The sequence below is a fragment of the Salmo trutta genome, chromosome 38 (genome assembly GCF_901001165.1).
Source record: "Salmo trutta chromosome 38, fSalTru1.1, whole genome shotgun sequence".
NCBI classification, from domain to species: domain Eukaryota; kingdom Metazoa; phylum Chordata; class Actinopteri; order Salmoniformes; family Salmonidae; genus Salmo; species Salmo trutta.
Window position 1 is genome coordinate 16258463 of NC_042994.1, and position 14163 is coordinate 16272625.

The 14163-nt window shown below is 41.9% G+C and overlaps 1 protein-coding gene across 1 annotated transcript in view; it reads left to right on the forward strand.

Moving 5' to 3' along the window:
* LOC115177626 (protein kinase C alpha type) overlaps positions 1–6276 on the forward strand; it is a 259435-nt gene extending 253159 nt beyond the window's left edge. The window contains exon 17 of the mRNA XM_029738557.1: positions 5174–6276. Coding sequence (XP_029594417.1) covers positions 5174–5344 — 171 coding nt within the window. The 3' untranslated portion in view covers positions 5345–6276. The remainder of the gene's footprint in view (positions 1–5173) is intronic.
* Positions 6277–14163: the final 7887 nt, after the last annotated feature.

The window sequence follows — 14163 nt, forward strand, 5'->3', positions numbered from 1 at the left end:
TGAATAGCTGAAATGTCTTGAGTCAATATGTATTTGTTATGGCAAGCCTAAATAGGTTCAGCAGTAAAATGTTCATTAACAAGTCGCATGATAAGTTGCATGGACTCACTCTGTGTGCAATAATGACTACCTTATCTCTTTACCACACACATACAATTATCTTTAGGATCCCTCAGTCGAGCAGTGAATTTCAAACACCGATTCAACCACAAAGACCAGGGAGGTTTTCCAATGCCATGCAAAGGGCACGTATTGGTAGATAGGTAAAAGAAAGTTGACATTAAATATCCCTTTGAGCAGGGTGAAGCTATTAATTACACTTTGGATGGTGTATCAATACATCCACAAAGATACAGGTGTCCTTCCTAACTCAGTTGCCTGAGAGGAAGGAAACCACTCAGAGATTTCAGCATGAGGCCAATGGTGACTTTAAAACAGTTACATGTGATAGGATAAAACTGAGGATGGATCAACAACATTGTAGTTACTGCACAATACTAACATAATTGACAAAGTGAAAAGAAGGAAGCCTGTAAAGAATAAAACATATTCCAAAACATGCATCCTGTTTGCATCAAGGTACTAAAGCAATACTGAAAATGTTTTGGCAAAGAAATTACATTTTTGTCCTGAATATAAAGTGTTACGTTTGGGGAATATCCAATACAACACATTGCTGAGTACCACTCTCAAAAATGTCAAGCATAGTGGTGGCTGCATCATGTTATGGGTATGCTTGTTATCGTTAAGTCTGGGGAGTTTTTCAGGATAAAAGATATGGAGCTAAGCACAGGCAAAATCCTAGAGGAAAACCTGGTTGTCTGCATTCCACCAGACACTGGGAGATGAATTCACCTTTCAGCAGGACAAAATACCTGAAACAATAACCTGAAAGGCTATATATACACTGGATTTGCTTACCAAGAAGACAGTGAATGTTCCTGAGTGGCCGAGTTACAGTTTTGACTTAAATCAGCTTGAAAATGGTTGTCTAGCAATGATCAGTGTGATCAGAGGTGTGAATACTTATGCAAATGCGATTTCTATATATCATTTTCAATACATTTGCAAAAACGTCTATTGGGGTATTGTGTGTAGATGGGTTAAAAAATATATATATTTAATCCATTTTGAATTCAAGCTGTAACAACAAAATGTGGATTAAGTTGAGGGGTATGAATACTTTCTGAAGGCACTGTAAGAAGATCATCAAAACAACAGTGAGATGCTGAGGTCGTTCTGTAGTAAGAGCGGATTGGAGAGAGAGAAAGAGAGGGAGAGAGAGAATACCTCAGCAAATATTTGAATAGAAACAGACATAGCCATTTATCATACTAAATAGAATTCCTTTAATGTCTGTGTGTGTGTGACACAGAGAAAGACCCAAAGTAGGTCAAACAGCAGTTTACGAGCAATGCCATCCGTCATTAAGAGTAGCACAACGTAACGTATACAATGAGGGGCATTGTAACAAACATTAAACACAGCGAAACGAAGCTACAGCAGGTTTGAGTCAATTTCATTGGAGTCGACATTCAGTCAATCCAGGAAGTAAGCTGGAATTGGAATTGCACTTGACTTCATGAATGAATTGAATTAAAGTGTAATTGACCAGAGACACATTTGCATATGGGGGTTAGGACTCAGAGACAAAGGGGGAGGATTTAAAAGAGGAGAGGAGGTGATAAGAAAGAGGTTGGGCAGAAATGTATTGCCTTTAGCAGTAGATGTGTTTTTTTTCATTTGGGAAAAAAATGTGGGAGATTGTTTGTGTAGATCAATATGAGGTCTCTGACTGTCTGTGTGACTGACTGGCCGTTGTTCAAACAAGACAAATGGCTATTTGCGTAGTGATGCAGGCACCACTATGCTCGAATACTCCAGTATTCGAGGAGACTGATGATAGAGGGTGACGGGAGGAATTTGTTCAGTACTCCTTTCATCCATCTCTTTTGTGGACACAAATCCCATCAACCTCATCATAATCTGTTGTAGCGTGAATGATTTTGTGGCTTTTCTTCAAGAATATGTATTATTGGGAGATCTGTGCTCTTTTGCGCAACAAATGTCGCCATATCAGTATGTGCTTTCTCTCTTCTATGTTGATGTGTGTTGTTGCCATCTTTCCTCTTCTCCGTCCTACTGCGTCTTGACACAGAGTGACAGTGGGTGGCTGGTGTCACTTGTCAGTCAGCGTAGGAGTCAAGGAGGACACAGGAGTACAGTCGGAGGCCCCAGGCCCGCTGCGCGCACACACGGACGCACACATACACCACACAACTATGAGTATAGGACAACGGGACTTTTCTTCTTCGAATAGACACATACCACCACCGAAGTGCCGTGTAGACGACCACACCAACCCAATCAATGGAGGTTTTCCAACCACAGTGGAACACACACAGCTGTACGACAATGTAGACCTCCATAGGGAATCCATAGTGAATTCCACTCTGGAGAAAGAACTTCCACATGCAGACACAGGCTTTCCATGATGAAAAACACTACCATGCCTTGGTTCAGATTTGTACCTTTCACATTGTCCTTTCTGGCATGGTTCCAGTAACTATGTTTGGCGTATTACTGAGGCGTCCTAATCAGTGATTTGATGTAGATTTAGAGTCAGTGTATCACCAATCTTCCCCTATCTGAAAGTGTGGCCAATGGCATTACACCTTATTGACATGTAAATTCAACTAACCAATCTGAATACATAAACATCCAAATAAATATTTCTGCAGTAGCAAGAGGAAGCGTAACCAAGCCTGTTACAGGTGCGTAACGAGGCCAGCACAGTACAGCTGGCATCTGCTTGTCTCGGCTAAGTAATGCGAATCAACCCATATCCCTTTCCCGTGTCGGCTTACTGTACAGAGAGAGATATATAGAGAGGGAGGGAAATTCCCTGCCAGGTCCCTGGGGAGGTTTAAAGCCCATTAAGTAGAACAAACACACACACACAGTGTAGGTGGAATAACTGATGAGGACAGAGCAAGAAGAAGAAGAGGTGCAGCAGCGTTTCTGGTGTAAACACAGAACCACACTGTGAAGCTAGAGAATAAGTCTTTAATTCCCCAGTCCCCACTTCCTGTGCTCTCTGTAATGCCCCTATGAACTTTGGTGTCTTATTATAGATTTACCATTGTCATTTTATGTGTTGACTGTATCCTTAGTAATGTAATAGTCCTTGAGCGTTTTGAGCTGTTATCTATTTGAATTTACCCAATTGCCCAAGGTACTGGCGACAATCCTTAGACCCTTAAGACCCCAACCCAAGAGGGAATCACTGCAACCTACGTACCAGTATCCTCCAAAATAAACCACCATTTTGGGGGGAAGATTGCCTTTGAAAAGAAGTGTTCAAAACTCAACAGGCCTTCATGTATCAACTGTTAGAAGGCACACTGTGTCATGAAGTAGAATTGAGGCCTTCACAAGCTCAAGCCACAGTGCGAGGCGCTTTAAAGGGCGTCAGAAGTGTGACGCGACTGACAGCAGTGCTCACAGCAGTATTTTTGGTGTTGGCGGCCATTTTGTGCCATTTGCGTCCCAGTCGCCCTAATGTTCTTCAGTAATGCCGTAGGGCTAGAGCAGCTGCTCTTATTCAGATGTATTGACATACTGTCATGTAACAACCATGCAAAATACGTAAGCAGACGTATTCTCCAGTCACTCTGGATAAGGGCATCTGCTAAATGACTCAAATGTAAAGTGTAAATCGATTTCTCTGCCCATTTTGCATTCAAGTTTAAAAAAACATACACAACACAATTTAAATAAGACAACTGAATGCTGGCTTGACTCCATAGAGAACTATGTCACACATACATACAAATCAATCACATACTGTATGTTTTCTTGGACTATCATCTTGCAGACGACAGAAATGGTATGTACACCCATGCTCCCAGAGCGTTCACAGAGTTGACCTCGGCTTGTTAGCTGTGGAATGCTAATCCGACAACCCTCGCCCGATACGTCTCCCTGCTATTGATAGGTTTGGGTAGCCCTGTCTTTACAGTCAGGATGAAAGCTGCTCCACATTTCTCACATTCACTAGCAGAAGTTTGCTCTGCTCTTGTCAACACGCCAATTAACCCTTTGACAACCCCGCTGTACATCGATTGGCGACGTTGCTATTTTGATTCAGGTGAACTTTTCGTTTTTCGCGACGCAGTCAGATTTGACAGTTGAAGTGAGATGTTACATAAAACCTCTATATACAGTGGGGTATGAAATTATTGACACCCTTGATAAAGATGAGCAATAAGGACTGTATAAAATAAATAAACTATTGTATGTGGCAAAAAAAATTAAATGATTTTATACTGATACAATTGCTCAGAGAAAAAGATTTATTTTCAAAAGTAATATTTTTTTTCAAAACGGTAGGGGTCATATTTATTTAACACAGTTGTTATTGCTCATCTTTATTTTACATTTACATTTGAGTCATTTAGCAGACTCTCTTACCCAGCACAACTAACAGTAATGAGTGCATACATTTTCACACTGGTCCCCTGTCGGAATCGAACCCTACTGTACCAACTGAGCCACACTTTATCAAGTGTGTCAATAATTACAGACCCCACTGTACATCCAAACAACACGAGGAGCTCGATCAAAACAGCTTACTAGATCAGAAGTGGCTAAGACGTGTTTGACTGTAGAGGTCCTGACATCTCCCTCAATTCCCTCTGCGACTCTTTCCGAAGTCTTGTTTGTACAGTACTGATTAGTGTTTCACAGCTGTGCGCCAATGTTACTTTTTCAACCATTGGGATTCAATTGCATTAAAAACATTATAATCCAGGTGACTGGGGTTTCCTCCCAAATGGCACCCTATACCCTCTATAGTGGAAAAGAAAGGGAATGGGGTGTAATTTGGGACTCGGGCTGGGAGATGTAGAGCACGTCATGTGATGTTGGCATGGAAACAGGAGGGGGAGAATAGGAGTAGAAGGAAATAGCGGTATCAGGTGCGAAACGTTCTCTCGTTTAGCAGACCAGGCGATGGAGGTGGAGGGACATATAATGAAGCCCATTTTCACATTTGCACATGTACAGCATTTCTTACCTTTGTGTGTTCCATATGCTACAGGTGCAGCCACCTGCGCCTCCCATTTTAAAACCTCTCTTTCGCTCTCTCTCTCTTTCTATCCCTCTCTCGCAGTGCGGCAAAGGGGCGGAGAACTTCGACAAGTTCTTCACGCGCACCCAGCCCCAGCTCACCCCTCCCGACCAGCTGGTCATCGCCAACATCGACCAAGCCGACTTCTCAGGCTTCTCCTTCATCAACCCCCAGTTCGTGCACCCCTCCCTGGTCTCCCTGCACACCGTATGAGGAGGAGGAGGGGGGGGGGGCACAGACCCCCTTCCTACCTCTGCTACCTACCTAGCACTAACCCTCCACCAACTGCAGCCTCTTCAAGCCAAACTCCCAATCACCAAAACTGCTCCAACTCTACAACAACAACACAGACCCTGATATCGACCGCCATTTTGAGTTCCTCTATCAATGTGTTAATGATGAGTCCTCTAGGAATTGGACTTGGGGCTCTGAGTGAGAGGAGTTGGTGAGTGGTAGTGCTGTGTGTTTAATGATGAGGGGGAGGGTGAAGGTTTGAGGAAGGAGGTGTATGTAGGGTTGATATACTTTCCCACCCACCTGTTGTGTTTGTATTCGAATGGGCAATTATTTGAAATCAACTCCTATTGAAATGAATCATGCTAGATATTGAAATGAATCATGCTAGATATTGAAATGAATCATGCTAGATATTGAGATGACTGACCTGTTGTTTTGAATGTGTGGGGACAAAACCCATGAAACTATGCCAGTTTTTTTTCTTGATTCTAGAGCGAAGGGTTAACTTCTTGTTAAACCCTGTACTGGCTATACTAGTCTCCATTGAAACCCAAGGCAACTACAAAGATAATATCTTGTTTTGAGCTATTGGGTCAGAGCCAAATATGAGGTCAGTACAGGGAGACTATGTTTACAGTTTTACCTTGTGTTGGTGAGATTTTATTTCAATATGCGTCATTACAGGTACCCCTATGTTTCAATATACATCAACTAATACACACCCAGTACGAATATCATGACACACTAACAATACACGCACATACAGATGTAGGATCTTAATTTGATCACCCTATTGCAGGGACATTTTCCTGCATTGCAAACTAAAATGTGTTTGAGGTTTAAAAAGGCTTCTGAAGTTTGTAATTTCCACTTAGACATTTTAGACTTGATTTTTCCCTTACAAAAAATGTATCAACCCCTAAAAAATTTTTTTTTTAAAGGCTATTAATTATAATCCACTTAATAACTCACATTTCCTGTAGCCGCAGGATTATTTTCCTGCTGTAGCAAACTGGCTCAAATTAAGATCCTACATCTGTACACACACATTACATTTACAGGTTGTATGCTTATCTTGTCATTAGGTTTACAACCGTGAGTGGACATTCAGACAGAACGCAGTAGAAGTTGTGGTTAGATGAAGTAGGCAGTGCAACGGTCACATCTTCTTTAAACACCTACACAACAATCACAGGTTAACAGGAGTATAAAGGTGGTCTATCCAAAACCAAATCGTGATCAAGTAACACTACTTTGTGACAACCTTTTTACTATCCTCCTGTCCCAACTTTATTGTTGTCAATCTGCCCACTTATCAAAAAGGCCCTCAATGGCTATGATTCACTTTAACCTGAAGAAGTCCTTCAAAGTTAAGTTCCTGAGGGAAATTTCTTGAGGATTTAGGAAGTAAATTACCTAAAACTCTGATTTTTTTGTTTGAGAGGTAGCGACTAAATTAAATTGATGTTGAGTTATTGTTTGCTTACTCTATGAACCGTGCAATATTATATTGCATGCTTATACCCTTATACATGGATAGAACACCATTCTAACAATGTTGACTAGAGTATCACGTTACTAAACGATTAGTTCCCTTTTCTGCTTTTATGTGATGTCATGCACCCCCCCCAATTAGTTCTAATTAATATTTTAACGTATCACATACCAGTGTATTAACTCTTTTGTAAATATTAATGAGCTATTTAAAAAAAAGTATAGTATCTCGCAGATTTTATACCAACAACTGAATGTGATTTTATTACGTTAGATTGGTTAACATATTTCTATGTAAAAAAATTAAGTACCCCAAAATATCAACTTTGTAACAATTAGGTGGCAAAGTCTTTAATAGAGTCGGTCGGGATTAGCAAACCGAGAGAAACATGTGGACGACTTCTGCAGATATTATCAAGCGTTTTCCGTTTGCTCTCGTCTCCATCGCACATATCCGATGTCCTTGAATGCGATCGCTGAGTGAGTTGACTGAATGTGTGCCTGGCTCTTGTATCTGCATGTTGTTGGTAAGGATTAAAAAAAACATAATGATGATATAAACGCTGCATGATACTCAGTACCAGTAACCAGGCCGCCCAAACACAGATCCAAGATCTGCTCAACCTACCCTAATCCTAGCCATTCACAATTAGGAGGCCATGGGCAAATCTGACTCCAGATATGCGGTTAGGGGAACTCCTAAACACGTCTCTGTACTAGACCAGCGGGACAACTTGCTCTCTAGTGTCTCAATGAAGGGGTTTTGTTTCTTCTTATCGTTAGTGTTGTTTGTTCGTATAAAAAAAAAAATTACAATTTACATTATTTTTATTGTCGTCGCTTTTTTGTTTGGTTATAGATTCTGCTCAAGTAATTCAGGAATGTTTTGCGGAATAATCACCAAAGCAATTCATATCTTAACGTCTAACTGTTGCTAGATTTATACAATTCCCTCGACTTTTGCTCCTATAAACCTTTTCCTAACCTCGTAACTGTGCCAAACCTGAAACAGCCAGAACCCGACAATAGCAGCGTTGCACTAGCTGTAGTCATACCAATGACCCGTCATTACCGAAGTCTTGTCAATACCGAAATCTTGTCAACACCGATGTGTTGTCTATACACACAGTTTTTTTCAATACCGATGACTCGTCAATACAGATGTCTCTTCCTGGTAGACTCTTAGTGGTTAGTCCAAGAGAGTGTGCCAACACCACATTTCACAACGTCTTTCCGACCCATGTGCTTCTCGCTAAAAATATGTAGCTAAGGGATTGCTAGTTCAAATAATGTCGACATGGTTCTGACGCCAGTCAATCCGGCAGTCGTTTCTTGTAGTTTTTTTTATGTCACGTTAGTAGCCTACACCTCTGTGGGAGTTTACCTTCATGCTTTATAGCCGGACAGCAGTATGACCCTTCTGCAATACCATGCCTGCTTACCCCTTACCTTACCTCCCTGTGCCTATCAGTCAGAGTGTGTGTGTTTACATGTGCGTGTGTGAGAGAGAGAGAGATGGAAGGAAACCATAAATGAGTGGTTGAGTGAATAAATGAGTGAGTGTGTGGATGAGTGAATAATTGATCAGTGAACAACCCCGTTCCTCATCCTATTGGCCTGTTAAACCCCCTGTCAGGGTAGCTCATCTCTCCTGTCCATCCTTCCATTCCTCCCCCCTTTCTCCCCCCTTTCTCAGTGCCTGGGCAATCGATCCATTCTCTTATTGACAAAGCCCTCATCCCTTCTCCTTCAAGATCCAATCAGTTCATGAAAGCAGTTTTGTCCGTGAAACTCACCTCTACAGGCTGACACCAACCTGCCCTTCTTGCCCCTTCCCATCCTCCCAAAACTCACTGGGGAAAGAATTGGCCAAATGTGTTCTTTTTCACCTTCGTTTACATCCTGCTTTATATTTTCCTTTGCCTTAGCTCCTACGTGTGCGTCCCAAATGGCACCCTATTCCCTATATATTGCACTACATTTGTCCATAGGCCCTGGGGAAAAGTAGTGCACTATATAGGGAATAGGGTGCCATTTGAGAAACAGCCAGCCTCTAACCTCTCCCCATTTTCTGTTGATTCATGTCCAAACCAAGCGCTTCTTCTGTCCCTGTACATAATGATTTAGATATCTACATAGACTTGTAAAAGAAAGAATATATTGTGTTTTGCAAATGGTTTATGTTCGTTCTCCCCAAAACCCTTTGAAAGCGAGTCTGGGCTACTTACCTTGTAATCAATAGTGTAATTTGTACCTACTGTATGATAATGCAAATACAAAATAAAAATAATGGCTATTCGGAAGCTGTTGTCTTTTTTGCTGAAACATGAACTCAACTCATCAAAATCCACCATTATAAAAGGCCGTTCCTGGCAATGATGTTACTTTATTTAAAGATATTGGGTAACACTTTACGGTCCATAATAAACCATTTAGAAGGTATTTACAAAAAGTTGGCTCGCCATTTATTAATCACTACTCCCACATTGAAATTACACAGGTCACTCCAAGCATTTCGAAAGTACAAATAGCTCTCACTTTAAATTGCAAATAGACTACTAATGATTCATAAATGCCTTATAAATTGTTTATCAAAGACTTTTAAAATAATGTGACATTGCTGTCAACTCACATTCATCAAGTGTTCTGATTGCACTCAAAATGGGATAGTTTTTTTTCTAGTCTTATTTTAAGAGATGCATCTCCTGCAGAGCCCCAATACCACTGTCACCGTTTCCTCTCTACTGCTGACATGGACAGGAAGTTTGCAATTGATGAAACCATTGGGAAATTTGATTTGAGCAAATAAAGTATGAAAAGGCACAGAAATTAGGTTTTAGTTGTGAGGAGGAGAAGTCAGATGACCTTACCTGGTTCTATGATTGTCAACCCATCTCCACTAACAGCAAGAGGACAGACTACAACCAGGAAACAACTTTCACTGACAGTTGATCCAGTTTTAAATGTTATATGGACACAGTCACAATAGCATTTCTCATTAATGTCTGGTAAAAAATGAAGCTTCCTGATTTTATGATCCGTTATGGGAATTAACACATGCAATTAAGATGCATGGCAGAGGTATTACAGTACGTCCACAATCTACTGAAGCTTCAGTAACGGACGTCCAAGTGTCTCTTGCCATTTGAAAAAGTGTGATGAACCTTAACCAAGGTTCAGTAAGCCTGACTTGCCATCACATGTGAGGACCAGGGGTGAGTGCATACGGACATTAAAGTTTAACAAGCGAAGCGCTCAGAAGAAGTGTGAAAATGAGGTGCTGAATTTTTCATTGTGGACGCTGCGGCACAATCAAAGTATTTTTGTCAGCCGCTGGCTTTCTCATTTACAAGCTGGCTGGCACAGGAAGGCCCCTGCACCTTTGGCAACCAGGTCAGACAAACAGAACACAGGAACTATACTAAGCTGAGGTAGGTAGGTAGGTAGGTAGGTAGGTAGGTAGGTAGGTAGGTAGGTACAGTGAGGGGAAAAAAGTATTTGATCCCCTGCTGATTTTGTACGTTTGCCCACTGACAAAGAAATGATCAGTCTATAATTTTAATGGTAGGTTTATTTGAACAGTGAGAGACAGAATAACAACAAAAATATCCAGGAAAACGCATGTCAAAAATCATTTTAATGAGGGAAATAAGTATTTGACCCCTCTGCAAAACATGACTTAGTACTTGGTGGCAAAACCTTTGTTGGCAATCACAGAGGTCAGACGTTTCTTGTAGTTGGCCACCGGTTTTGCACACATCTCAGGAGGGATTTTGTCCCACTCCTCTTTTCAGATCTTCTCCAAGTCATTAAGGTTTCAAGGCTGACGTTTGGCAACTCGAACCTTCAGCTCCCTCCACAGATTTTCTATGGGGTTAAGGTCTGGAGACTGGCTAGGCCACTCCAGGACCTTAATGTGCTTCTTCTTCAGCCACTCCTTTGTTGCCTTGGCCATGTGTTTTGGGTCATTGTCATACTGGAATACCCATCCATGACCCATTTTTCAATGCCCTGGCTGAGGGAAGGAGGTTCTCACCCAAGATTTGACGGTACATGGCCCCGTCCATCGTCCCTTTGATGCGGTGAAGTTGTCCTGTCCCCTTAGCAGAAAAACACCCCCAAAGCATAATGTTTTCACCTCCATGTTTGACGGTGGGGATGGTGTTCTTGGGGTCATAGGCAGCATTCGTCCTCCTCCAAACACGGCGAGTTGAGTTGATGCTAAAGAGCTCCATTTTGGTCTCATCTGACCACAACACTTTCACCCAGTTGTCCTCTGAATCATTCAGATGTTCATTAGCAAACTTCAGACGGGCATGTATATGTGCTTTCTTGAGCAGGGGGATCTTGCGGGCGCTGCAGGATTTCAGTCCTTCACGGCGTAGTGTGTTACCAATTGTTTTCTTGGTGACTATGGTCCCAGCTGCCTTGAGATCATTGACAAGATCCTCCCGTGTAGTTCTGGGCTGATTCCTCACCGTTCTCATGATCATTGCAACTCCACGAGGTGAGATCTTGCATGGAGCCCCAGGCCGAGGGAGATTGACAGTTCTTTTGTGTTTCTTCCATTTGCGAATAATCGCACCAACTGTTGTCACCATCTCACCAAGCTGCTTGGCGATGGTCTTGTAGCCCATTCCAGCCTTGTGTAGGTCTACAATCTTGTTCCTGACATCCTTGGAGAGCTCTTTGGTCTTGGCCATGGTGGAGAGTTTGGAATCTGATTGATTGATTGCTTCTGTGGACAGGTGTCTTTTATACAGGTAACAAACTGAGATTAGGAGCACTCCCTTTAAGAGTGTGCTCCTAATCTCAGCTCGTTACCTGTATAAAAGACACCTGGGAGCCAGAAATATTTCTGATTGAGAGGGGGTCAAATACTTATTTCCCTCATTAAAATGCAAATCAATTTATAACATTTTTGACATGCGTTTTTCTGGATTTTTTTGTTGTTATTCTGCCTCTCACTGTTCAAATAAACCTACCATTAAAACTATACACTGAGAATTTCTTTGTCAGTGGGCAAACGTACAAAATCAGCAGTGGATCAAATACTTTTTTCCCTCACTGTAGGTTGGTAGGTAATGACATTGCTCACTGTAATGTTTGTGTACTTAATACTTGTAATTTCATATCTGTGTTTGTGTGCATGCATTTGTGGAAGAGCTTGCGATAAGCATATTCTTGTACTGTGTACGCTACACTATATCCTGTGCATCATGACAAATCAACTTTGATGTGGCACGGACAGACATAGACAGACATGTGAGTACTGTACACCAAACCTTATGTAGATGTGTGAGTAGGTTGATTATCAGCTCCATTGCTGGGTAGACTGAAGGACAGGCTGGTGTTGATGGAGGACTATGGTGTAATGGTCAGATCTGTTAGAACTTATCAGAAACTGCAGCGTTGAGGTGGATCTACAGAGCGGATATCTACGGAACGTCTTACAACCAACCAGGCTCCACGGTGCCTGAGGGGCCAATCAATGAGGTGGAAGGAGCTACATGCATTTCATGTCACTTCAATTCGGTCAATTCAAGGGATGAAATTCAAATATTGTGATCAAACAGATATACAGTGCATTCGGAAAGTATTCAGACCCCTGGACTTTTTCCAAATTTTGTTACATTACAGACTTATTCTAAAATGGATTCCTCATCAATCTACACACAATACCCCATAATGACGAAGCAAAAACTGTTTTTTTATAAATGTTTGCAAATTTATCCCCCCCAAAAAACTGATATCACGTTAACATAAGTATTCAGACCCTTTACTCTCCACAGCAAGATGCTGCTACCACAATGCTTCACCAAAGGGATGGTGCCAGGGTTCCCCCAGACGTGACGCTTGGCATTCAGGCCAAACAGTTCAATCTTGGTATCATCAGACCAGATAATCTTGAGTCCTTTAAGTGCCTTTTGGCAAACTCCAAGCGGGCTGTCATGTGCCTTTTACTGAGGAGTGGCTTTCTTCTGGCCACTCTACCATAAAGGCCTGATTGATGGTCCCTCTGACAGAGATGGTTGTCCTTCTGGGAGGTTCTCCAATCTCCACAGAGGAACTCTGGAGCTCTGTCAGAGTGAACATCGGGTTCTTGGTCACCTCCCTGACCAAGGCCCTTCTCCCCCGATTGCTTAGTTTGGACGGTGGTTCCAAGCATCTTCCATTTAAGAATGATTGAGGCCACTGTGTTCTTGGGGACCTTCAATGCTGCAGAATTTTTTGGTACCCTTCCCCAGAACTGTGGCTCCACACAGTCTTGTCTCAGAGCTCTATGGGCAATTCCTTTGACCTCATGGTTTGGTTTTTGCTCTGACATGCACTGTCAACTGCGGGGCCGAGGAGCTGCCATTAGATTTGTTGAATCTCTCTCTCCCCCCTCACACTCTCTCTCATTATCACTCTACATCTTAACAGCAATTAACCCTCTTCAATAAGAGAGTCTTTGCTGTCACTCTGGTATAATTTAATTACTATAAGGCTAGTGATGAAGAGCCATGGGATCCCTCGCTGCCTTATTAAGCCGTCATGGCCCCGTCCCAAATGGCACTCGATTCAGTACACTACTTTTGATCAGGGCTCGTGGGGCTCTAGTCAAAAGTAGTCCACTATGTAGGGAAAAGAGTACCATTTGGAACGCCGGCCCATATCATTGTGTCAACGGCTTCCCTGAATCTGAATCTTATGAACTGTCTGCTTTGCTCTACCGGTAACCATTAGGGATGTCTGCTCAGCGTCTGAGCTGCTATAGCCTGGAGCTCTTAAAGTGTGTTCATTGCCCTAGTGGGAGTATTGGAAGCTCTGTGAAAACAATGGGTATGTTCAGGGAACTTGTTAAAAGGTCTCTCTCAAATCCAAATTCATTTATTGGCATGAGAAGCAAGCCATCAGTATATTCAATATACTTCACATTGTAATGGAATAATAGAAATAGCACTAGAATGATAACAGTGGATAGTAATAGAAAGTATAATCAATAATAGGTTAAACATGAAAAATAACAAGCAACTATTATTACTACTAAAATGAATGCTGCCGCTGTTATTTACACTAATACCACAACTAGCCCTTCTATTACCAATAGTATAATTTCTACCAATAATCTCTCTGTCTCACTCTCACACACACACACAACCCCTGTTTCGTGTTACCAGAGTGTAGTGACAGCCGCTCCTCTTCCCCAGTGTGTGTAATCTCATTTAGTGAGCCACTGGTTTGAGAACCAGCCCCAAAACATTTCTAATTCTCTATTTATCCAATTATGAACACAACAACCTTGACCTTCTCTCCCC